Here is a 26,823-nt window from a genome sequence, read left to right on the forward strand (position 1 = left end):
ATAATGGAACCCACAGTTGGGTTGTTAAGACCCAACTGAGGGCTGTAGGTCAGTAACATAGTGCCCCTGAACAGGGTCACTCATGCACTTCTCCTTCCCAAAGTCTGCTATTTGTCTGTCTGCCGCCATCTCCTTGAGCGGACGGAAACCCAGAGGGCGGACCATGTGTTCTCTCACTGGGGGCAGTCAGTTCCCCTTCCAAGAGTGCACCTCAAGTATGGTCCCAAAATTGTCTCTTGTGAGAGTAGCTGCTCCTCATCCATCACGTTTTTTGAGTCTGTGCCTCTTACTGGCGGCCACGAAAAACAATAGCATGATTTTGTCTCGAAGACCTGATTTCAAAGACGTTTGGCTCCCTGTGAACAACTCAGCCTCCCCTCTCTGACTGGAAATGGTCCCATTCGTGCAGGCAGGCCTCCCTTTCTTTATGCCACCCATTAGCTGTGGAGAGGAGACTCTGATAATGCTGCTGACAGTCGATAAAGAAGAAAAGTGGCCTGATGCAGCGTGAAGCAGAGTTTGTGATTCCTACTGGATACAGCTTTTTTATTTTTAATATATCTTCAGAGATCAGTTATACAAGCTTGTGGGGAAGGAATTCAATTTTGCTTAAAGTATAGGAACAAATCCTCCACAGAAGACACCGGGGGATGATGCCATGTGATAGTTCCCAGGACATACTTTGAAAAATAAAAGGCATAGACCCCACTTCCTTCACATTCCAGCCTTGTAATTAGCCTGGACCTGGCTAATCTCAAACTTAATTTAAGGGAAGAACCCAGTTGTTTAATTTACACTGACATTTCATCCCCTCTCCCCACATCACATAAACACACCAGTGTTCCCTGTGTGTAGCAAAAATCTAGGGGCTTAGCAAAAAAATCAGTGACTTCAATACAGCATTTCAAATATAATGCAGTGCTTGATATATTATAATTAAAAGCATCTTTTCTGATTGTTTAAAAGGTTAGTGTTTAGGAATACATATGCTGCCAGTACATGATCTTCAACAAATGCTAGCTGGTTGGGCTTTTTTTTTCTTAATATTTTACTATTTATTTTCTATTGCATTCTCACTCTGCTAAGGACTTTCTATAATGATACCAGCATCTAGAATGTATTGGTCAGTCACTATGCAATCTTTTGATGTGTATTCAGTCCTTTAGAGCTCATAGTGACCTAAAAAAAGTAGTTATTATTGTTAGAGCCCTCATTTTACAGGAGAGAAAAACCAAAGCATAGGTGTTTAAATAACTTGCCCAATGTCACACAACTGATAAATGGCAGATAAGGTCTTTGAACCAAGAGCTTATTTTCTTAGACACTAGGTTGCTCTAAGTTGCCACCGTTTAGCCTCATAAAAGCCCTGCAAGAAAGGTATTTATGATTACCATTTTACAGACAAGGAAACTGAGGCTCAGAGAGGCTTTGTGATTTGACAAAGCCATCAGAATCTGAATTGAACCCTAAGTATGTCCCTTAGAAGCATATGTTCTCTTACTGTACAACCAGGACAGAGCCCTGGCTTCACAGTACCTGGTTCCTGCTGGTTGGTGCAGGGCTGTCTGAATGGTGGACTCACCTGAGTAGATGATGGTGTTCTCAAGACTAGGAAGGGCTACCCTTCTGGATGTGCACAGGCCAAAACTGTCATCTGGGAGCCAATGAACAGTGCAGAAGAAGTGAGAATGGTGCCATGCTAGCAGTGCCACTCTGTGGCAGCTCTTGCTGCCAGACTTGTGGAATAGACATTTGTTCATGCTGTGTGATAGGGCAGGAGCTTGGAACACCTGCCGCCTTCTAGATGGTCACCATGTTGCCATGTTCAATGAGCAATATGCCCCATCCTACTTCACTTCTCTATGGCATCTGATATGAGCTATTACTCCTTCCTTCTTGAAATGCTTTTCTCCCTTGGCTTCAGGAACCTCTAGTCCCTTACTTTCTTTCCAGCATCCCTGGTCACTTCTCTGCTCCTTTATGCAACATCCTTCTGCTATTTCTGGTCTCTGAATGTTAGGGTCCTTGGACATTCTCTTACACATGCAACATCATGGCTTTTAATACCAACGAATGAAATTACTCTCACCAATGGCTCTCAGGTGCATGTCATGAGCTTCAGCTCTTCCCTGTACTCAAAACATATCTAAGTCACCTCAGCAATGTTTCTGCTTGGATGCCTAATAGTTCTCCCAAACTTAACATGGCCATGCCAGAATTCTTGGTTTCCTTCACATGATAGTTACCTATTCTGTGTAACAAACTATCACAAAACTTAACAACTTAATACAATGATAAACATTTATTATCTCACATAATTTCTGTGGCTCAATTTTCTGTGACTAAATTAGCTGGATGATTCTGGCCTTGAGACTCTCTTGAGGTTGCAGTCAAGATGTCAGCCAGGGCTAGTCATCTGAAGGCTTGACTGGGGCCAGATGATTATTTCTAGGATGGTTCACATAGCTGTTGATGGAAGGCCTCAGTTTCTGACTCTTGGCAGGAGGTTTTGCACTTGAATTTCTCTATAGAATTCTTGAGCGTCCTCATGACATGACAGCAGGAGAAGGCCAGAGCAAGTGATCCAGAAGAAAAGACAGTGGAGCCACAATATCTTTTTTAGTCTCAGAAGGCACTTGCTTTCACTTCTCTTGTATTCTTTCCATCACACAGATGAGCCTGGCACAGTGTAAGAGGGGACTATACAAGGATCCTCAGGCATCTTGGATAGAGGCTGATTACCACACTTCACAAGCCTACCCCTGCCCCTCTGCTCCTTATATCATTAAATGGCTTGTTGCTCAAGTCAGAATCTTTGGCTCTTTTCTTTCACATTTTAATCCAGTCCATCAGCAAATCATGTTAGCTCTATCTTCAGAAGCTACCCTGGATCCCAGCATTTGTCATCCCAACTATAGCACCCATTCTAATCTCAACTTACATTGACCACAATAAGCTAACTGGCATCCCTGTTTCCACCTGTGCCACAAAGGTCTCTTCTCCTCTAGCTCCCAGAGATCAACATCAAGCTCATATCTCTCTTCTCTCCTCAGCAAACTCCAGGGGTTCCCATTTCACTCAGAGTGACTGCCAGTGTCCTTGCCATGACCTACGTGATCATCCCTCTGACTACTTTTCTGACCATCTTTCCGAACCAACACCCCTCCATGCCAGAGGAGCCTCTCTTCTATTCTTAAAGCCTCTATTTGCCTAGAATCCTATGTGTGCTGTGCCCTCTGCCCAGACTACCCCTCCCCGCATAGATGTTAGGCCTCTTCCCTCATGTCAGCCAGATTTCTGCTCAAATGGCACCCCCATAGAGAGACCTTCCTTGGGACGCTTGGGTGGCTCAGTGGTTGAGCGTCTGCCTTTGGCTCAAGAAGTGATCCTGGGGTCCGAGGATAGAGTCCCGCATTGGGCTCCCTGTGAGGAGACTGTTCCTCCCTCTGCCTGTGTGTCTGCCTCTCTATGTGTGTCTCTATGAATAAATACATAAAAATCTTTTTTAAAAAAAGAGAACTTCCTTGACGACCACATCCAAGATGGCATCTCATTAATCTTAAACCCTTTGCTCTATTTTCCTTCATATCTCTGTTACTACTGGACTGCATACTGTACATTTATTGGTTTTCTTGTTTATTGTGTGTCTCCCTCTCTAGAATGTAAACCCCAGAAGGGCAGAAATACCGTCCATTTATATTATTGCTGGACCTTCCCATGGCACCTGAAAAGGTGCCTATCACATAATAGTGGCTCAAAAATTAACTTGTGGACAAAACAAATTCATGAGTATACTACATGGGAGCAATGGATTTCCTTCACCCAACAGAACTTTCTGCAATGATGGAGATGTTGTATATCTATGCTGTCCAATGTGATGGCTATTGAATACTTAAAATGGGACTTCTATGACAAAGGAATTGAGTTAATTTAATTTTTTATTGATTTCAATTAAGTAGCTACATGTGGTCAGTACCCACCATACTAGAGTAGATCTAGATCCTTAGATGGGGTATGGGGGCATGTACATGTCATTTCATGTACATCCCAGTAGAGTGTAGAGACTTCCCAGGGTGCTGTGTTAAGAAGGAGCCTAAAGTCCAATAAAAAATCTTTTTTGAGCACTTTCGGTGTACCCAGCACTGTGTCATCATCAGGATATCACACAAGGGTGCAGTGATTGATTAATGTATTCTGTCCTGGGCAAGGAGGTGAAGACGTTATGATGTGGTATATTTACCATACCTGACCTCAGTTGTTCCAGAGCTAGTCAGAGGTCCTCCCTGATTCCTCCCAGGGAGTGATTGCTGGAATGTACACCTAGTGTTGTACAAAACTCTCGCTGACTTCCCCCATCCCTGCTCTTTCTGCTGTCCCTATTCTCCACTGAGTTCCCTGAATCTAGTCTTCAAAACTAAAGTAGAATGTTCTTTGCTGGAATCCTTTTGAGGGATGATCAAATTCCCTTTCACACACACACTCCTGCAAAATTTGACAACTCTCAATTATATTTCTGCTTATTTGGTGAGAACATTGCATGTGTTTACCTTATGGTCCATACTGAAAAGCTGCTTAGCAGAGCCGTATTTTCCCTTTTACATGTATCTGCTAGGTTATGCGTGTGGATAATACATATCCCCCTTCTAGTATATGAATTCACAAGCATGGGGAAAGGCATTCTGCCCCTGAAATTTCTCACTGAAGACTAACATCCTTTAATGACAAATGGGATCTTTTATTCCTGCAAAGGAAAACAGAGCCTATACACCAAGTACACCTTGGATAAGGCAGATTTTTTTTTTTTTTTTGGCATAAGGCACTTTTTAATTAAAACTCTCCCTGTGTTTCACATGAGTAGGAGAAGGCCCTTTCCTAGGAGCAGTGGGTATAATTGGTGCCCCAACCATATCCCTTCATCACGTATTGTTTCTGTCTGCCATCACTGCTTTCCTTTGTCTAAAGCAGTAGTTTTCAGCCAAGAGCAATTTTGCCCATATTCTGGGAATATTTAGCAACATCTCAAGAAACATTTTTGGTCATAACTGGCAAAGTGGCTGCTACTGGCATCTAGTAGGTAGAATCTAGTGATGCTGCTAAACATCCTGCAACACACAGGACAGTTAGCCACATCAGAGAATTATCTAGCCCCCAAAATCAGTGGTGCCAATGCTGAGAAATTCTGGTCTAAAAGGTTTCTCTATCTGCTGGAGGCTAGTCAGCCCAGGATAAGGCAAATCAGGAGTGCCAGGAAATTAATATTCATGGAAGCAGATGTTAAACAGTGTTTTGAAGGGATCTGGTGCATAAATACTCCATCTTTTGGCCCCTCAGATGGGACAACTTCAAGGTATATGCTTAATATAGTCTCCCAGGGTACAGAGTTAGCTGGTGGGATTAGATTACAATTGCTTCATTGGTAACTTGCTGTGGCATATTGGGGCTTACCAAAAAGATGACCAGTAGGGGGTGTGTTTGTGTACACAGAGAGAGTCTCTCTATGGATGACATCAGTCTTTTCATGTAAAGCCTTCATCTGATTAGATGCAGCCCACCCACTTCATGGAGAGCAATGTGCTTTGCTCAAAATCTACTGATTTAAATGTTAAGCACATCTTTAAAAAATACCTTCCCAGAATATTGTTGACCAAACAACCAGATACCATAGCCTAGCCAAGTTAACACATAAAATTAACCATCATACTCTATGACTTGCCCTTTATTGATTTTCCCCTTCCTTGTCTCACCTCATAACTCCTGGGATCACCTCCCACCAGTTGCATTTAAATTCAGGTCTCATCGTCTGCTTCTGGGGATTTGAGTAAAGAAAGGGGAAGAAATAGACTAAATAGGGAGGTTGTAGGGTAGGTAAAGGATGGAAGCAGGAGCCATCTGGGACCTCACAAGGTAAGCATCACCCACAACTATGTTGTGTATGGTCCTCTTCATTCAGGCCAGCTATAGGTTGATTCAATTGGCTCGCTGACTGCAGCATTCAGATCTAGCATGTGATATTTCTCCATCTGTGTCTGTCTTCCCAGGTGGATTATGATCGAGCACAGATGGTCCTCAGCCCTCCGCTGTCAGGGTCTGACACCTACCCCAGGGGCCCCGCCAAACTACCTCAAAGTCAAAGCAAAGCGGGCTATTCCTCAAGCAGCCACCAGTACCCATCTGGGTACCACAAAGCCACCCTGTACCACCACCCCTCCCTGCAGACCAGTTCACAGTACATCTCTACAGCTTCTTACCTGAGCTCTCTGAGTATCTCATCCAGCACCTACCCCCCACCCAGCTGGGGATCCTCTTCAGACCAGCAGCCCTCCAGGGTGTCCCATGAACAGTTTCGGGCTGCTTTGCAGTTGGTGGTCAGCCCAGGAGACCCCAGGGAATACTTGGACAACTTTATCAAAATCGGAGAAGGGTCAACCGGCATTGTATGCATTGCAACTGAGAAACACACAGGGAAACAAGTCGCAGTGAAGAAGATGGACCTCCGAAAGCAACAGAGACGAGAACTGCTTTTTAATGAGGTAGATGGTGTGTTCGGATCACTCTTTCTCTCCCAAGTAACATGTATTTCCCTATTTCAAAAATATTACATGTACAGCTCAGAACATCAGAAAGCACTGACAATAGAAATACAAAAATAATGTTCCCATAATCCTTCCTTCTGGACTTGGTCTGTATGTGTACAGCTGCTACTTTTATAAAGTACTTCATACAAATCAACCACTGTGCTAAGCTCTGATCTGGCTTGATTCACACAACAAACCTGTGAGACAGACATTATCAAGCCCAGGGTCATACACCAGGTCGATGGCAGAGCTGGGATTTGAATTCTAGCAGATTCCAGAGCCTTATGCTACACTATCTACATGGGTATATATACATTTTGTTACATGGTTGTGATACCATGTATACCCTCTGTAGCCATTATTTTTAATCTCAATAAACAGAAGTTGGTTTACCAATGGATTATCACTCTTTAGGAACTTTAAGATACATTTTCTAACTATAGGAATAATGAATTCTTCCTGTGGAAAATATGGAAGATAGAGAAAATATCCCAAAATCTCACAACCGAAAAATAGCCTACATTAATATTTCAGGAGTTTCCTTCTATATTTTTTTCTCTTTAGAAAAAGTAATATGTAATACTGGCTTCCAGAAAGTTTGTAACAGTAAAGACCCTCACTGATAGACCTGTATCATCCTCACTAGCACTGGATACTGTCATGTTATCTCTGTTAATCTGATAGACATGAACAAATCTTCCTGCTTTAATTAACACTATTATTACCAGTGAGGGTAAACTTACTTTCATGTTTATAGGCCATTTTTACTTCTTCATTAAACCATATGTCCTTTGCACAGTTTCCAATTAGGACGGTAGCATTTGTCTTATTGATAAATGAGAGCTCTTGATATGTTAAGGAATTAACCTTTTTCTATGTGTTTGTTGCAATGTTTTTCTACTTCCTTATTTGCCTTTTACACTTATTACTTGAGACCTCTAAAATGCACATAAGGGGGAAAACATGAGCACCTATGTCTAGGAACATAAAACATTTTGGAGTAATATTAATCTATTGATTTTATGAGAGTTTAGGGAAGAGAGATGGATTTTTGCAGATGGAAAGTTTAGGTCTTAAAGATAGCAAATCAGGATTCCAAAGCTAGATAATATGTCAGTCTCTAGCAAAGGATGTACCACTCACATCTCCTGACAGACATTATAAAAATGCAATCAGGTGTGACTTTGGATCCTTCTTCAATGGAGGCTCATATGAAGCCACATACATCTCCAGCCCTCAGGGGAGTTCATTTTTTCCCTATGTTCCACATCTTGTAGAGAACCCACTCACCAGGTGAGTGGGCTTCAGCTTGTCACTTCCATGATACTGACTTCTGGAACTTAATTCCAAATCACAAGACCAAAACACAATATAATGTAGATTACTTAGTGATTTATTAATTAACACTAAGTCTGAAAATGTTACCAGAAGCAGCCGCAGGGCAGCAATTCTTGGAAGCTGTCTCTGGTAATTAAGTTCAAGTTAGCCTGAATCATATTTGCTTTTACCTTCAAGACCTATCCTTTGTATTCAGCCCAAACCTCTCTCACACTCAACCCAGACCTTCTCCCAAGATGTTAAGTTACCCTGATGTGACCCTATTCCTACTGTTTACTTCATTTACTTGTGAGACCTACTCATCATTTACCACTTAGGGTTGGTGATCTTTTGCCAGGTTATACAATGGTAGAGTATGGATCGTGCATTCTAAAGGAGACCCTTAAGAATATCTGATCATATCCCCCCACCCCAGAACAGTCAACAAAACTCCCTCTTGTGAGTACAAACCTTGCCAGGGTTTTGCCTATTTCCACTCTCATTATCCCCAAACCCAGTGCCTGGTTGCTCTGCCATTTTCTCTGAATTGACTAACTCGATTCCTTTTATTGCTGCTAGCTACCCTCAATACTGTCTTTCTATCTGTAGTAGACTCCTGAATAAGTCCCTCCCAAGTCAATATTTCTTAATCAATTGTACTGATAGCACAGATGTGGCCACAAAAGGACAGGAAGCCAAATTTCACATCACAGGTGAAAAAGCATCTTTCCATTTGCCCAGGTTGTTATAATGCGAGATTACCACCATGACAATGTGGTTGACATGTACAACAGCTACCTTGTCGGCGATGAGCTCTGGGTGGTCATGGAATTTCTAGAAGGCGGTGCCTTGACAGACATTGTCACTCATACCAGGTATGTCTCTTCATTATCCAGACAAATAATTCCAGTGCTTATTATTCTTCTCCAGGGTAAAGCCTCAATGACTATATCTATGAACTCTTTATAAATTGTAAGCCTTTTGAAGTCAGGGGATATCAGGACCCTTTTTCTTTATATTCCCTAAGTGCCTATTGTAATATCATGTATATATAGGTCGTTCATTTAATTAACATTCTCCTTGCCCTCCAGAAATGCATTAATACTTAATGATTTTAAGTCAGCCAGCTGATGACAAATGGATTTTTGGTGCCAAATAGTAAAATTTCCCATTCCTACACATTTTCCTAAAAGTGAATTATATTCTGAATTGCCTTGCTATTGCTCTATGGTGATACCACCAAGGGTACCTGGATAAGGAAGAGGCTAATGGAAGATAAGTCAAAGTTTTATGTCATAATAAGAAACCTACATAATTGAAATTCCTTAATTCAGTTTTTAAATAGTCTTACAAGTAACAATAGTTAATTATCATTATTACTTTTGTTACTTGCTTCCCTGATGTGTCAGCTGTGGTCATTTGCTTAAGTGTGTTTTTTTTTAATTTTTTAAAATATTTATTTATTCATGAAGACACACAGAGAGAGGCAGAGACAGACAGAGGGAGAAGCAGGCTCCTCGCAGGGAACCTGATGCAGAACTTGATCACGCCCTGAGCTGAAGGCAGATGCTCAACCACTGAGCCACCCAGGTGTCCCTCCTTAAGTGTTTATTGATGACCTTTTATGTACCAGACTCTTTCCTGAGTGCTGGGGACACATAAGATAAAGACACAAAAACGATTAAAGTCTCAAATATATTCCCTCAAGGATGTCACAATTAGAAATACATACATTATAATGCCTGTGCAGAATTAGAAAGAGGTATATAAGTAGCAGAGAGGAGTACCTGAATATCTCTAACAGGGAAAGTAAAGAAAGATTTCCAATAAAAGGTGATAACCAAAATGAATTTTGAGAGATGCATAGGAGTTTACTAAGAAGGCAAGTAGGAGGAAAGAACATTGAAGGCAGGCAAACTGTGTGCTAAGACAGTGTTCTTTACATTTTAATACGCATACAGATTACCTGTGGATCTTAGTAAAATGCATATCCTGATTCAACAGGAAAGAGTATGATGCTCTCCCAGATGACACCAGTGCTCCTGGTTCATGGTCCACCGTGGAGAAGCAAGTTTCTAAGAACAGACATATTTTTAAAATGTTACATTTTGAAAACTTTAAATTTGCTCTTGGTAGTAAATACATTTCCAAAGGATTGGGAGATGATTGTCAAGAAGTAGAAGCGCTGGATGTTAGCTGATATCACTGAAATGGCACCTAAATCACAAGTATATTCAGGTGAACAATAAGGGGAAAGCAAGATAGCAAGAAGGCCTGGGGAAGCACTGAGGGATAGAGTATGCTGCTGTTTCTCCACTGAAATCAGGTGATGTTTCGATCATGACCCCCTATACCTGTCAGTCTATAATAAACTATCTAAAAACAAAAGAACACGAGGGAAGACACTGTATGTTTATCACCAACATTTCAGATGGCAGATCCCTGTTGGTATAGCCATAGGACACCCCCCCTTAAATACATAAGATCATCTTAACTTATAGAATCAAATCTACAGAAGAAACCTAAGCATAAGACAAATGTGACTTACATCTAAAACAATTATTACAAATATATCCAAGGGAGAGGATTCTTTTTCCTATCCCAGGGAACTTCAGATAGCTACACGTGTCTCTCTAGAGCTCTTTCCTTGTCAAGGTTGTTTTCAGTTTTTATTGTGTGTCAGTAGATCCACTTAAGAGCTAGCCTCTCTGGGATCCATTGTGTTCTCTAAATCTCTTCATCCAGTTTTGTCAATAATTTCCTATGGAAGGCAGAGAGCTCCAGAGAATGGGGAGAAATTGTATGCCAAAGGGCAGCCCAGGTGGCTCAGCAGTTTAGCGCCACCTTCAGTCCAGGTCATGATCCTGGACACTCTGAATTGAGTCCCATGTTGGGCTTCCTGCATGGAGCTGGCTTCTCCCTCTGCCTGTGTCTCTCTGCCTCTCTCTGTGTGTCTCTCATGAATAAATAAATAAAATCTTTTTTTTTTTTTAAAGAAAGAAATTGTATGCCAAGGAACACAATATTTAGGACTTGGAATACTTTGATTGATTAATAAAACAACCTCTTGCTACTCCAAGTGTGGTCTGGAGAATAGTAGAATCAACATCATCTAGAAGCTTGTTAAAAACACAGAATTAGGCTCTACCCAGACCAACCACACACAAGGTAGCCAGGTGCTCAGACATTTCCTATGCATACCAAAAGTTTGACCCCAACCTAGCATCTTGTTTAATTTACCCTACTGATTTCCAGGGAGCAGAGAGTTCCAGAAGGCAAAAGAAAGGGCTAAGCACTTCAAACATTAACTCATGTAACCTTTACACACCTCTACATAACAGAGCCAGGACTTGAATTTGGAGTTGACTCCAGAACTGAGGAATCTTTATCCCAATTCAGGCTTCCTTTCTGCAGAAGTAGGAAAGGGCAGTCTTTCTATAGTGGTTCCCGTATGTTTAAAAGCCATTGAATTCAGAATAAGCAGTATTTGTCCCATATGACAGTTAAAGGTGATTTTTCAGTCAATGATGGGGGCTCAGATTCCATTAACATTTGTTGATATTGACCTGTAAATAATCTTTATGTCTGCCTCAAAGAACTTGAATCTTGTAGAATCCAAGAAAAAAAAAATTATTAAAAAAAAAAAGATGATTCTTGCTCCTGAATTATTTTTTAAGGTATATTTGAGCTTATCCCTGCTGACAATGCTCTAAACCTCTGAGGGCTCTGCTGTGGGCAGATGTGAGAGTTGTCATCTATTGTTTTCACAATCCAGCACAATGACCAGCCCACCCACACAAAACTGAGAACACAGAAGTTGTAGGTTTCCACTCTCAGATAAGAACATTTCTTCTTGCCTGACTCAGTAGGAGATCGATGCATTGCTAGAAGAAGCCTCTTTGAAGAGAAGGAATACCCATTCAACTTATAATTTCAACATTCTCCTAATTGGCCACCTCCTTGGATGCTACTTTGAATCCTAATTTTACTCAGTCACAGTTTGCTGGAATCAACAAGACTGATACAAATTCAGGGCTGCCCATTTCCTTGTCCAGCTGAGCTTGGAGTTCCCCGGGATTATTTTCCAACACAGTCCTTGGAATTTGGGCTGTGGTCAGTTACACACTCTGTCTCTCCCAACAGTCTCCTCTGTTTGCATAACAGTTTGTTTTAGGAGCTCTTTCACATTTGCTAGCCAGCTTGGACCGCTCTCATTGTCTCTGTGAGAGGGAGGAATTTTTTATACCCAGATGAGTTAGGCTTCTGTGGGTTCTTTTGAGGGTACTGATGTCCAAATAATTCTTCCCACCTAGGTTCTTCAATGGCTTAAAAGCCATTCATATGACACACTGTACTGGTGATGTGATACAGGGAGACAGCAGGAGTCTGAATTCAAAAAGAGGTAGAGTTGGAATCATGGTCTGATCACTTTCTTAGCTGTGTAGCCATGGGCAGGCCATGTGACCTCAGTCTCCTCTGAAGCCAGATCCCTTCTTCCGAAGGGTACAGCCATGAAATGAGGGAGCACATATCCACTGCTGTGCTTGCCTTTCTCATTCCCATGGTCCATTTGTTCAAGAATCATTCATTCACACTTAGTTATTAGTAACTAACTAAGTCCAGTTTCCCTCTTGATGGAAGGATGTAGGCCAACAGGAATCTCCAGTCCTAGAGACAGGGCTAATCCTAGGGGATCTTAAAGATCTAAAGCCCAAGTTGTCCAAATCCAACCTTAAAGAGGATGTTCCCATTTCCAAGATGAGGATGAGGAAGTTAAAAGGGTTTGCTCAAGGTCACCTATCAGGCATCCTTGGAGCCTTGGCTCTATTCAGTGCACTCTCTCTAGGACCCTGGAAGTTTATCAATACCTAAGGAATTACCCATGAGAGTCTAAGGAAGTGCATTTGCATTAATGACCCAAAAGCTAGCAAATAGGGGTCTCTTTCCTTTGGCTTGTGTTTGGCCCCTGTCATCCTCAGTGCCAACCCTTAAGTTCTAGGAGTCAGATCCTAAGACTTCTTTGACCTTGCCTGTAGATTTTTCAGACATGGGCTGAAGAACATGGACCTGTTCACTGGAACCCAAGGGAGCAACCTTACCTCTCTTGATCATTTCAAAGATATCCTTAAACCTGTCTTTGCTCCTGACGTGTTATTTCCTTTCTAGAATGAATGAAGAACAGATAGCTACCGTCTGTCTGTCAGTTCTGAGAGCTCTCTCCTACCTTCACAATCAAGGAGTGATTCACAGGGACATAAAGAGTGACTCCATCCTCCTGACAAGTGATGGCCGGGTAAGATTCCATGTTTGACTTCTTCATGGCTTCCCTTGTCACTTTGTCTGTCATGGGCATTGTCCTCCTAAGAACACTTTCTCATAATTGTAAGTTTCCTTGGTCACAAGTCACCCACTACCCTTCCCAGAAGGCTTACCAAGAAGGAAATTACCATCCTCTGTGTCATCCTGTTATGATTATCTGTGATCTGAATTTGATGAATGACTTTCCACTTTAACAAAGAGTGTAAGAAGTAATAGAAACTTCCATGTTCTCATTTTTGTTGGAGAAGAGATGAGTTTTCCAGGGCTTTGTCCACACTGTCCATGGAGTTGTGCATGTCTGCAATATTTCTCAGCGTTTCTGCAGGAAAGAGAAAACAAACTCCAGTGGACCACTCAAGGAGAGTTTAATAAAGGTGTGGGCAGATGTAGACATGTCATAAGGAAGAGTACCTGAGGATTAGTGTGGCACTCTAGAATGGAGTGCAACTCTTACTACCCCATGCCTGAGAAGGTAAGGCAGGAAACTGGCTACTGGAATCTGAAAATAGAGATTATTGTCTAAAGAGGGATGCCTGTCAGGAGCTCTGATCTTCAGGGGAAGACAGACCACAGTGAAGCTGCAGTATGGGACCTGGAAGGATAAATACCTAAGCCTTACTCCATCCCTTCCTTCCAGTCTCCCTTTGGTGCTCCCCATTGGCTGAGCCCAATAAGAAGCCATCAGTGCAGTCAAAACGGGTTGGCATCCCAGGGCTCAGAGAAGGGAGGAGAATAGATCTGGAAAGGCAAACAAAAGATATTTATCACACTAGCTCATCCCCAGGCCCATCACTGCATTTCCCATCACTGCAGCCTGCTCAAGTGATTCTGCTGAAACTCATCAACCACACCAGGTTACAAAAGAATATGGAATACGATAGCCAAGGAAATAACAAGTTGACATTTCAAGGCAGTCTTAGTTAGATGGAAGAGTTTTGAAGATTTTTACCATCTAGGCCCTTTAATCTCCCTGAAACTCCTACCAGAGGTAATGGCGCTGGCATGCAGGAAGCCAGCTGTCCCATTGATAACCTGTCTTTTACAACCCAGCAACCTCAGCCATGTGGAAAATATTCATGTTACAGCAGAATTGCCTAGGAACAATCAGAAGACAGCTAAAATAAACTGCCCAAGCACTTTGGCCTTTCTTCTTTTGTTTTAAAGAGATTGTCAATTCTATTGTGGAAAAATCAGAAAAGTATAAAGGATAAAATAAAGATCACCCCTCATGTGTCTCCCATTCTCTCCATATTTCCCTATATACACACTTGCAAACTTGGAATTATTTTTAATGGGTATTTTTAAGTCCTGCTTTTTGCATTACTCTAGCTGAATTTCTTTCTTTCTTTTTTTTTTTAAGAGAGTATGGGAGGATGCATCAGTCAGCTTTTGCTACATAACAAACCACTCTATACTGGCTTAAAATAACAACCATGTACTAGCTCACAGTGTTGTGAGTGAGCGTTTGGGCTGACCTCTGCTGGAACAGCTTGTCTCTGCTCGATGTGGCATCAGCTGAGCTCGCTCTTGCATTTGTGGTCAACCGTTTATGGCCTCACTCTTTTGCCTGGTGCTTTGCCATGTCCTAGCAGACTATCCCAGGCCTGTTCCTATGGTGCCTGTGGCAAGGTTCCCCAGAGCAGCAAGTGAGGCAAACTCCACTGCCCAGTTTTTAACCTTCCTGATACCTTGTTTTTTAATATCCCTTTGGCCAAAGTAAGTCACACAGTCAAGCCTAGATGCAAGGGATGGGGAAATAGATTCTACCTCTTGATGAGAGAAGATGCAGAGTCACACTGCAAAGGGCTATGGGTGCGGGGAGTGGAAGAATATGTGGCCATGTTGCACATTCTTCCAGAAAGTAGGGGAGCTATGGGAAAAGGATTGGGATCATCCACTGACCTGACTCAAGAGAATACTTAGACAAGATTCCGTGACTTCAGAACATAATTTGCAAAGCACTGAACTGGTCCACAAATTGGCTCTGAGGACTGGTGCTTGCAGAAAAAAGAAAATAAAGCAGGGCAGTTTCAAGGCAGATTTTTCTCCCTTGTTTCTGGAGATTGATGAGAAAGGCTTCCTTGCTGCAAGTACATGTCAGATGTCAAAATCAGGCCCAAGATTAAGATAACTCATTGTTTAAACAGCTTAAAGGCCTCCCTTCCCCACAATGTACAAAAAGTTATTTAATCATTCAGTGTCATTCTCAAGGGCAGAACCTATGCTTCAAACATTTCCTGAATTTCCATATACTTGACAAAGAGTTCACAGGGGCTCTTCCTTCCATAAATATTCACTAAATGTCTACTGTTATGCCAGGAACAGTTCTAGGTCCTGAGGATGAACACGGCAACACCCCTGCTTTCATTAAGCTTATTTGGGGCATGGAGGTGGGATAAATACATGAATAAAATCAGCTCCAGACAGGCTGTGATAAGTTTTCTATAATAGATTTAAGCAGAGTAAAGATAAGCAGGTGGAAAGTGATGGACGGTGAGATCAGAGAAGGCCCCTTAGAGGTGATGATGTGACAGCAGAGACTGAGGGAGTGAGTCCTATGGCTGTCAGGGATCAGAGTGTTCCAGACAAGAACACTCAGTGTTGTAGGCAGCACCAAGATCATGTGGCTCTTGGCCATGTTGCCCAGAGTAGGCTTATTCACATTTCAGAACAGCACAGTGGGCTTCTTCAGTTTCTATAGAGAAAGGAAACTTTTTTTTTTTTTTTTTTTTTTTTTTTTAAGAATAAGAGCAGAGACATGGTGTGGCTACTTCAAAAAAATTTTGTACTAATCTATTTTGTACTAATCTAGTAGAGCATGAAGTTTTATAGTGGAGTAGACCTCCTCATTTATTTGTTGTCATTGTAACAAATCACTCCCACACTTAGGGTCTAAGTCAAAAGTCACTGTAGGGTTCTTCATGGCTCTGAAGGTTGGCTGGGCTCACCTAGCCAGGGCTGCTCTGACTTATAGGCTAGATGATGCATCTAGAAGTCTTCCTCACTTACATACTGGAGGAGTGAATGCTGGCTAGTGGCTGGGCATTCAGCTGAGAGGTCAACCAGAACACCTATGATGTGACCTCTCCATGTGGCCTTCCTCTCAGAATGGAGGCTGGATTCCAAGAGCAAATATCCCAAGGTAGAAGCACATGGCATTTTTATGATCTAACCTCAAAGTCTCATGATGCCAGTTCCACTGTACGTATAGCCCTTCCAATTCAGGAGGAGAGAATGTAAAACCTTCAGTGGGAGAGGAAGATTGACTCATGATCAGAGGAGCTCATTAGCTGAGGAATATTTTCTTGGCTTTTTCTGGAAAAATATTGTTTGTTACACAAGCTGTACTGATTTTTCTTCTTGTTGGGAGATGTGCAGCATCATTAACCCTTAGAGAAATACAAATTGAAACTAGGAGATATCACTTCACATCTGTCAGCATGGCCAAAATGAAAAGTAGCAATAACACCACTTACTCATACACTGCTTGTGGGAATGTGAAATAGTGCAGCCACTCTGAAGAAGAGTTCCTTTCAAAACTAAAAATTGCATGTTGTTGGTCAACAATTTCATTCTTAGGCATATATTCCAGAAAAATGGAAACTTATTTGCACACATACATTTGTAGCCATTTCATTTATAATAGCCCAGAACTAGAAACTACCTGAGTGTCCTTCAAAAGGTGAGTGGTTAAACTAAGTGGGAGGTTTGTACCATGCAATACCACTCAGAAAAAAAATTGTGTACAGTGGAAAAGAGTCAATCTTGAAAAGATACATGCCACACAATTCAATGAGGGAATGCAGGGTGAATGTAAAAGGGTAGCACGAGGAGTCTTATGGTGGTGGGACAGTTGGGAACCTTTTTTAAAAGACATCTATTTATTTATTTTAGAGAGAGAATGTGTGCACATGAGCAGGGGAGGGGCAGAGGAAGAGAAAGAATTTCAAGCAGACTCTCCACTGAACTTGAAGCTGACACAAGGCTTGATCTCACAACCCTGAGATCATGACCTGAGCTGAAATCAAGAGTTGAACGCTTAACCAACAGAGCCACGCAGGTGCCCCAAGGAACAGTTGGCTACCTTGATTGTGGTGGTGGTTACTCAAGGCTACAGTGTGATACAATTGCAAAGTGTATACACACACTTACACACAACACACATAAATGGGTTCATGTAGAAATGATTAAATCTGAACAAGATCTATGGACTATACCAACATTAGTTTCTTGGTGTTGATATAAGATACACTCTAGTTGTATAAGATACCATTAGGAAAGACTGAATGCACATTTCTTTGCAACTTCCTATGAATCTATAATTATTTCAAAATAAAAAAAAACTAAAAGAGACAGTGAATTGCTCAGGGTTTCTTAAAAGAATAAATCCTGAGGCAGCTGCGTGGCTCAGTCTGGTAAGCATCTGCCTTCCAGTTCAGGTCATGATCCCGGAGTCCTAGGATTGAGCCCCACATTGGGCTCCCTGCTCAGTGGGGAGTCTCTCCCCTGCCCCTCACCTCTGCTCTTGCTCTCTCACTCTCACTATCAAATAAATAAATAAAATACTTAAAAGAAAAGATAAATCCTTGTGGTGCCTGGGTAGCTCAGTCTGTTAAGCATCTGACTCTTGATCTCGACTCAGGTCTCAATCTCAGGGTTGTGAGTTCAAGCCCCAGCATGGAACCTACTTTAAAAAGTAGGGGGGGTGGGAATAAATCCTTTGTGGCCACTTCAAAGACTAGAAGGGAGATTGTTTGCTTTCAGAGTAAATTGTTCATTGTTTGTCTATAGCAGAAATAATCTCTAATGAGTCACTAATCCATGTTAAGCAGAGGGGGGATGTGGTATTTTGAGTTTGAAAGGGAAAAGTAAATAGCATGTCATAGAGTGGTTGCAAGAATTACATAAAGTCATTCTTATGTGAAACCAGGAGAAGTAACCCAGGTATAAATTAGATGCTCAGAGAAGGTGATCCCCCACCCTTGCAATTAAGGGTTGCATAAATTCATCTATGATCTTTCCCCGGCCTGAGGTTTGCATTTGAGAGATGATACTTAGGAGCCACTAGACAGTGAGTGACTTAACTTTTATCAGATTCATTGGCTAGAATGGAAATCAAAACCCTGATCTATTAAGCCCAGTGCCTGTATTGAAAAGGGAAATACACAGTGATTGTTGTGGTCATTTTTTTTTAACTAAAAATTGCCATAATTTAAGAATCAGGAAATGTCACATAAAATATCAGATTCCTATCTTCCTTTAAAAAAATCAAAGTATCTGGGGTGCTTGGGTGGCTCAGTCAGTTGAGTGTCTGCCTTCAGCTCAGGTCATGATCCCAGGGTCTTGGGATAGGGCCCCACATCAGGCTCCCCACTCAGTGTGGAGTCTGCTTGCCCCTCTGACCCTCCCCCTACTCGTGTTCTCTCTTGCAAGCTCTCTCTCTCAATAAATGAATAAAATCTTTAAAAGAAATCAATGTACCTGACAACACTGTGCCTGAATTCACATATGCTGGTAATGGAGGTAGTGTGGGGAGGATGCTGTTGAGGCCACACCCATACCTTCACCGGACTTCCTCCTTTGGTGCTCATAGCTCCACCTCCCAGTGCTGCCACTGGCATCTCTTTTCCTGGGGACCTTGTCCAGCCATGCATTCCGTTCTTCCAGAACAGAGCAGGCTAGAAATTCCAGGGAATTAACATTCATGCTCCCTAGGGGCAGCCCAGGATCAAGTGAGGGGAGTTGCTGTATAAGTACCCCAGCTTTCTTGCCCTTGGGTAGACTAGCTCTGAGGCACATGTTCTACCCAATATCCCAGACGTCCTCATCAGAAGTAAGCTCTGGTTCCTACATTGCTGACTAATCCTTGACTAGCTGCCTTCCCTGCACTACTCTATATTCTCATTTCACTACCAGTTGCCTTTATCTCCTCAATAAAAGATTTGCACTGAGTCTTTGTCTTGCCATGTCCTCCGAGGGAGAGGGGCCAGGCACAGTGTAATGTGTTTGTGCCCTCTCTTTCACAGGATTGCAAATGAGGGTAAAGGATAGATATGGGGCCATAGATGGTGACCAGGGCCTCGTGACTGTTCCACACTCCCCTTTACTGGACCCTGACAGCTAGAGGTCAGTGTCTCTTTACCAAGGACATGTACCTCTAGTTTTCCATAGTCTCCACATGGTCTGTTAAATTCATTGATAATTTTTTTGGCACTCTTAGGCATTTAAATGTTTTTGTCTCTCAAATAACTAGAATTTTCCAATTAGAGGAAGACCTGAAGATTACCTCCAGAAGCTCTTCGTAAATGAAGAGAGACATGAGTATGTTATATAGCTTGCTTAAATTCATTCCTTTCCCACGGTGTCTGAGATGACCCCAGACTCTATGCCTTTTCCTTTCCCTGCTACTCCACACAGGTGGCTTTTCCTCTGCAGGCAGTACAGCCTACAAGTCAGGAGACCAGGTCTGAGTCCTCCTCTCTACTGTCCTCCTACTGTTGTACAGTCTTAGGCAAGTTCCCACCCTGTCCCACTCTGTCAAGTAGCAGAGGAGCTGGCTGGGGCCTCCATACCAGTCCAGCTTCACAACTCTGACGTCCTCCCTCCTCTCTTCAGTTTAGCAGCTGAAGAAGTGGGCTTTACACTGGAGACATCTTTATCAGTCTGGCCCCTTCTCTTACCTCTTTCCATTCCTGGGTCATTGCTCTTCTCAAAACAGAAGTTCTCAAACTGGAGTGAACATGGAAACCAAAGGAGACCTTAGCCAAAAAAACAAATTCCAGGGTCACTCCCCAGAGATTCTGATTCCAACCAGACTGGGTAATACCCCAAAGCCTGCATCTCTCCCAGATTCCCAGGGGATGCCGATGCTACACACTTTGAATATCATTACCTCATTACCTGGGAGCCAGGCACAAAAACAGCCATCTTTTTGCCTTGGCAAAAACCTGAAGCAGATGCATGAATTCTTTAGAGCGTATGCGATTTACAAAATGAGGGTTTTATCTTCTCTCTTAAACCTGTAGCTATCTTGTGAATACACCCCCCCCACCCCCGCCTCTCCTCCACCACCCACGTTTTTGTGCGGCCCCTGATTCCTAGCCAGGATCCACTGTGATGAATAGGATCACAGCTTTAAAGAGCCGCTTTGAGCTCTAAGCTCTAATTTCTGGCCCCTGGGGAACAAGCTGCATTGCTTGCTGTTAAGAGATTGGCAGTGTGTTGGTTGCAGTTCTCTTAACCTAACTACATTAGTGAGACAAAGTATTTCCTAATCCACCATGTTGTACAGTTCTATCTGAAATAAGGCTCAGCTTAGAGTCTGTGTGATTTGAAGATCTGCCTATAGTGCTTTATTATACTCAGTACTTGAGTTCTCATTATCTACTTGCAGACTTGTTTGGACGAGTGTTGTGTGCAATTATGTTCTTTTAGAGAATTGTCTTTTATGTCCTTGAATGAGTAAAAAATTCATGTAAAACCACTTCCACGTCTACAAAAGAAGAACAGACGTAGCTTCCCGTGTTGAGTTTCAGTTTCTTATTTTACATATTGTCAGGAAATAATTATTAGGCAGGTTTGGGGTCTTTTTTTATGTCTGGAAAAAGAAAGCCACACTAGAAGTGTTGAAATTAAAAACTGCCAATGCCAAAATGCTGATACATTCACCTGCTTAATTTAGGTTTTCAAAATTTACAGGCAAAAAAAAAATGTTTTGGCAAAATTGTTCCTCCTTCACTGCGTAGTAGGGTTACAAATTTACTCACACTAGAGCTCTGGAGATAACCACTAACATATAGACACACAATTATAGTTTTCCCATTTTTAAAAACTGATCTAGACTTCTTCACAAAGTTCACCTGACTAAAAAAACAAAACAAAACAAAAAGCAGCTCTTAATTCAATCTATTAAATTTAGTCTACTTAAATAAACATTGTCTATTAAAGTTCAACCACATTATTTTTTTAAATTTTATTTATTTATTCAGGAGAGACACAGAGAGAGGCAGAGACATAGGTAGAGGGAGAAGCAGGCTCCCTGTGAGGAACCTGGTGTGGAACTTGATCCCAGGACCCCAGGATCATGACCTGAGCCAAAGATAGACGCTCAACTCCTGAGCGACCCAGGAGCCCCACAACCACATTAATGTAAGCTTTAACTGATACCTTTAGAACCTCAATCTTTCAGATTTGGCTCCCATCCACTCCCTCTTCTCATTTCCCACCCCTCTCTTTCTCAAGGAGTCTAGAATAAGGGACAAATATGACTTCTGGGAACTCAAGGTGAAGGATATAAGACCCATCTTCTTGTTTCTCTCTGCTCCCTGCCTTGGCATAACTGGCCTCTTCTGCTACAAGGACTGGTGACCACTGATGATTAACAGGTCCCACAGCTGCTGGGCTTTTTGGGAAAGTGCCTCTGCAGCATTTCACAACTTCAGCCTCCTGTTTCAAGTCTTGAAAGCCATCCTGAGACTCCTCATGCCAACCATAGGCTTGTGCCAGGCACTTTTCCATTCCTTCATTGAGATCTGGAGGAGTTTCTGGACCCCTGCACAACAAAGACCATGGAAGCCAATAACATTGCCTCAAGTTTCCCCCCACCCACCCTGTTGTGCCATCTCTTCAGGAGGCCACATTTGGTATAACCAAGGCTCATATTCAGCCAGCATTCAGTAGTATATCCATACCCATTATTGAAATATTACTATCTTTTCATTCTTGTTGGTTAATAGCCACTGTTTCAAGTCATTGGAGTATCCCCCATTATAACAGCTCTTTACTGGGATGCCCTTGCCTCATTAAAGATGGTAAAGCCCCCGGGGATCACTCCAGTACACAGCTCAACTTCGTGTCTAGACTCCAATTGGTCTAGATGATTCTGGTTATTAAATACTTTGAATATTACCTCTGAACACAGATGCATGTGACTATTCATCTCCCTTGTTTGGGGATATTTACTACTTTGGTATTTCTGAAGGCCACCACCATCTGCTTGGAGTGGCGGAAGTGATGTATAATAGGGTTGGGACCTGCCATAACCAAATGGCTGCTCTTTGTCTTCTCCTGAAAATAATTTCAAGCTAAAAGGAATGGACTATAGGATTTTCGCTTCCCTGAATTGTAGACTCCTTTTACAATAGGACAACAAGGATTATGGACCAGCTACTAAGGCCCCAAGTCTCTCTTCTTTATACCACATGAGAAATCTATGATCTTACATATCTGGGTTTGATTCTTGACATGCCAAAGCAGTTGAGAAAATCATCTCTCCATTAAACCAGCTTTCTCTAGCATTCCATCTGGAGCAATCTAATTTCTTCCCACCCCAAGCCACACCACCACTAACCTTGGCCTGATTAGAGAGGAGATCATGAACAAGGAAATAGAAAAAGACACAAATAATTTCCAATTCTTTACCCCTATTTCATCTGTCTTCCAACTTTGAATTTAAAGCAGCTATCCTCAGTTAAGTTAATAATGGTTTCAGAAAGAGTACTAATATATCCTCTACCACATGATCCACTATGATATATGTATGTGTCATTATAAAATAAAATACATCTAGCAACATGTGTTTTTTGGGTATCTACTGTTTTCCCAGCTCTTAAGTAATACAATGAGGCTTCACAATGAGGACTGTCATTTCTAGCTGAAGGAACAAAATCAGCATCTGAAAATAGTTCAAGATTGAATGAGTGCTAAATTCTCTCACATTTGGGGAGGGGAGAGATCAATATGGGCTCCTGAGAAAAATTCTGGAAGAAGTGAGAAGTAACCAGGGCCTTGAAGTATGAATTTCATATTCTTGAATTAAGAATTGAATATACTTTCCCACTAACACTAGGAACTAGACAAAAATGTTCCCCTTCACCTCTCCTTTTCAATATATTACTAGAAGTACTCACATATGCAGTAATTCAAGGAAAGGAACAATAAAAGTTATACATATTGGGAAGGAAGAAATACAACTGTCTCTCTTCACAGATGACATGATCATCAATGTAGAAAACTCAAGAATTAACAAGAAAAACTAAAACAACTTACAAATATAAGAAGGTTAAAGGATATATGGTTTTAGACAGAAGTCCATCATTTTGCTGTATCGTAGCGGCGAATGAATGGAATTTGAAATTAAAAACACACCGCCACTTACACTAATACCTTAAAATATTTAGGTATAAGTCTAACAAAACATACTGGATTTATACGAGGGAAACTACGAAATAGTGATGGCTAAAATCAAAGGACTAAATGAAGAGATACTCAATGTTTGTGGATAGGAAGACTCAATATTGCCAAAATGTAATTTCTTCCCAACTCAATCTATAGATTCAGTACAATCCCAGTCAAAATCCAAGCAAATTATTTTGTGGACAAACTGATTAGAAAGTATATAGGGAGAGGCAAAAGACCAACACATATTAAAGAAGAGCAAAGTCATGCAAGACTACCACTGCTTGACTTTAGGACTTATGGGAAAGCTATAGTCATTGAAACAATGTGGTATTGGCAAAAGAAAAGACAAATGGGCCAGTGGCACCAAGTAGCCCAGAAATAGACCCACATAAATTGAGTCAACTGATCTTTGGCAAGGGAGCAAAGGCAATACGATGGATCTAAGATAGTCTTTTTAACAAATGGTGCTGGAACAACTGGATATACATCTGCAAAAAATTCATCTAGAAACAGACTTTACGCCTTTCATAAAAATCAACTCCATGTGGAGTACCCAGAGTACCCCAGCAAGAACATATAAAGAGGTGAGGGTAAAGACCCCAAACCCTGAGAAGCCCAGTATTTAAGGTGCAGGCAGCAGAGAAAGAGCCAGAGAAAAAGACTGAAAACGTTCAGGGAGTTCTGAAGAGAATTAAGGGAGAATTTGTGCTGTAGAGACTATATCTTTAATCTATGGAAATTTTTATTTTTAAATGCCCATTCTGAACCATTATTTTCTTTGATTGTATTGTTTCATCACCAGCAACCCCAAGTGGCAGTCCTCTTCAGTGAGGCCATCTGAAGTTCAGACAAAGTTGTCATGAACCAGAATCATGGCCCCCAGAAATAAACTGAATCCTGGTCATCTGGGGTAAATAAGCCCACAGTAAACCTAATGGAGCAGTAGGTTCTTAATAGTAATCTTAAAAGCTCTGTGCAAGAGTTTTCAGGTTTTTTTTTTTTCCTTTTTGATGACATCCAAGATAAATAACATATATATACACTGGGTCAGTAGGATGGCCACCTTAAACCCCTAGTAACCAAGTGCTAATACCAAGTTTCTACACTCATATTTTTACCTACACTGATGTTCACATTAGCAAATTCAGTTTGTCATGAGCAAAGGAGGAAAACAAAAAGAAGAGCCCAAACTTAAAAGTGATATCTCAGCATTCTATATAATGGGGTCTTGCATTAATTCAAATACAGAGATGGGGCAGATCATTTTAATCATCTCATGGTACTTAGAAATCCAAATGTGTTCAATGCAAAACAACCTAAACAGCAACAGTATATATAAAACTCTCATTAAGGATAGCAATTTACTGGGGTACCTGGGTGGCTCAGTCGGTTAAGCATCCGATTCTTTTTTTTTTTTTTTTTTTTTTTAGCATTTGATTCTTTTTTCTCTTTTTTTTCTTTTCTTTTTCTTTTTTTTTTTTTTTTTTTTTTTGTTTTTTTAAACATCTGATTCTTAATCACAGTTCAGTTCTTGTTCTCAGGGTCATGAGTTCAAGCCCTGTGCTGGGCTCCAAACTGAGCATGGAGCCTACTTTAAAAAAACAGCAATTTGTTTACACCAAACCATCATCTGTATATTCAATTAAAGTTGTGGGTTTGAATTTTAACAAATTTGTTGTTTGGAGTGTAATTTGTAACTTTTTTTGGTTTCACATTTGCAAGTGAACCCTGGTGGAGCTATGGGAGGTTTCTTCATTAAAATGGATCATGACTTTCCAATAAAAAAGGTCTGACAACCACCAATATTTCCAAGGCCCGTCCATGAGACTGTTTTGTTTTGAATTTGAAAGTCTATTCCTCCATCTGGAAGCTGATATATTTAGATTGTTAACTTTGATGTATTTCTTTCCTTTTCAGATAAAGTTATCTGACTTTGGTTTCTGTGCTCAAGTTTCTAAAGAGGTGCCAAAAAGGAAATCACTGGTTGGCACTCCCTACTGGATGGCGCCCGAGGTGATTTCGAGGCTACCTTATGGGACAGAGGTAAGGGGGTGACAGTCATTGTTTGGGAGTGGCTGGACAGGCTTAAGGGTGCATTGGTTCTGAGAAAGTTAATGACCACAGATCAAGATGATGACTTTGACTCCATATTTGACTCCCATTTCTAGACTTGTCACAGAGTAGGTTGTGGCAGGGGACTGCCACAATATTGATCCAGAGGCATTTACTGAGGCCCTAAACATACATTGGGGGTGGGAGGGAATCAGGCAAACTCTGATCCCACCACCCTCGGTGGCAGCATACTCAAAGCAAGGCAATGCAACTTGAAAAGTGGCTAGAGATGCACAGATGAGCGGGTATCATGATTCAAAGGATAGAGGGCCAGAGAAAGCTCTGCAAAATAGAGGTAGTATTTGGCTGAGTAGTAATGTTTTCCCATGGAAAAAGTAAGATATGAATATTGTATTTTAAAATAAGGCCCAATTTCTGTTTCCCTTGGAAAAGAACCAATTGTTCATAATCTGTTAAGAGATAAGCTTTGGGTATGTGAAAATGAGAGGCCGGAAGGAGTGGAAGAAAGGCCTTCTAGAGAGGGAGTGTGTGGTGTGAGCGAGCGCTGCGGCAGCAGGCAAGTCCACACGCACGACCGCAAGGAGCTCGTTCCGGCCGGGCACACAGCGTTTCCACACATTATGGTGCAGAAGGTGATTCTAAGGGAGGAGAAGCGTGGAGAAGTGGCATGGGCCAGTGGACTAAGGGTATTGGCATAAGTGAAGGCAGACTCTGCTCTTTCCCTTGTTTACTTGCCCTTGAAGAAGTACTCGACTTGGTTTTCTCCCAGTGGTCCCAAGAGCATAAATTCTCTGTGAAGATCACAGCAAGGGTTAGAGCAGGCATGCAGCTGGTAAGAGGGGTGAGGAGGCTGTGAAGGGGAAGCGCCCTGCGGGGAGTTTACAGACCAGCTCTGCCTTCTCATTGTCCTGACTGCCTGTTCTTTACTCAAAAAGAATTTCTTGTTGTCTCCTCCTTTTCTTTTCTCTGTTCCTTGTAAATGGTTCTATAAAGCAGGGTTTCGCACATGCTGCTCCAAAATGATAAAATGCAAAGAAAAGAGCCACAGCGCAGCATAGGGAAGGAAGAACTGTTTTTAAAAATCAAATTGGGGACCCCTGGGTGGCTCAGTCAGTTAAGCGCCTGCCTTGGCTCAGGTCCAGATCCCGGGTCTTGGGTTGTGGGGCAGAGCCCTTTATGGGGCTTGCTGCTTAGTGGGGAGCCTGCTTCTCCCTCTCCCTCTGCCCCTTGCTCATGGTATCTCACTCTTTCTCTCTACCTCAAATAAATAAAGGAAAATCTCTAAAAAAATAAAATTATAAATAAAGGGATCAGCATATATGGTGTTATGCAATGTAGCTTTTTGCAGTGTGTTATGAGT

At 41.7% G+C, this 26,823-nt stretch overlaps 1 protein-coding gene across 2 annotated transcripts in view; it reads left to right on the forward strand.

Annotated features, from left to right (window-relative positions):
• PAK5 (p21 (RAC1) activated kinase 5) overlaps window positions 1–26,823 on the forward strand; it is a 282,738-nt gene that overhangs the window by 250,556 nt on the left and 5,359 nt on the right. For both annotated transcript variants that reach the window (XM_077872226.1, XM_077872227.1), the window contains 4 exons: window positions 6,039–6,530; window positions 8,634–8,767; window positions 13,059–13,185; window positions 25,308–25,433. In XM_077872226.1, the coding sequence (XP_077728352.1) occupies window positions 6,039–6,530; window positions 8,634–8,767; window positions 13,059–13,185; window positions 25,308–25,433 (879 nt within the window). The remainder of the gene's footprint in view (window positions 1–6,038; window positions 6,531–8,633; window positions 8,768–13,058; window positions 13,186–25,307; window positions 25,434–26,823) is intronic.

The sequence above is a fragment of the Canis aureus genome, chromosome 26, assembly GCF_053574225.1.
Source record: "Canis aureus isolate CA01 chromosome 26, VMU_Caureus_v.1.0, whole genome shotgun sequence".
Lineage (NCBI taxonomy): Eukaryota > Metazoa > Chordata > Mammalia > Carnivora > Canidae > Canis > Canis aureus.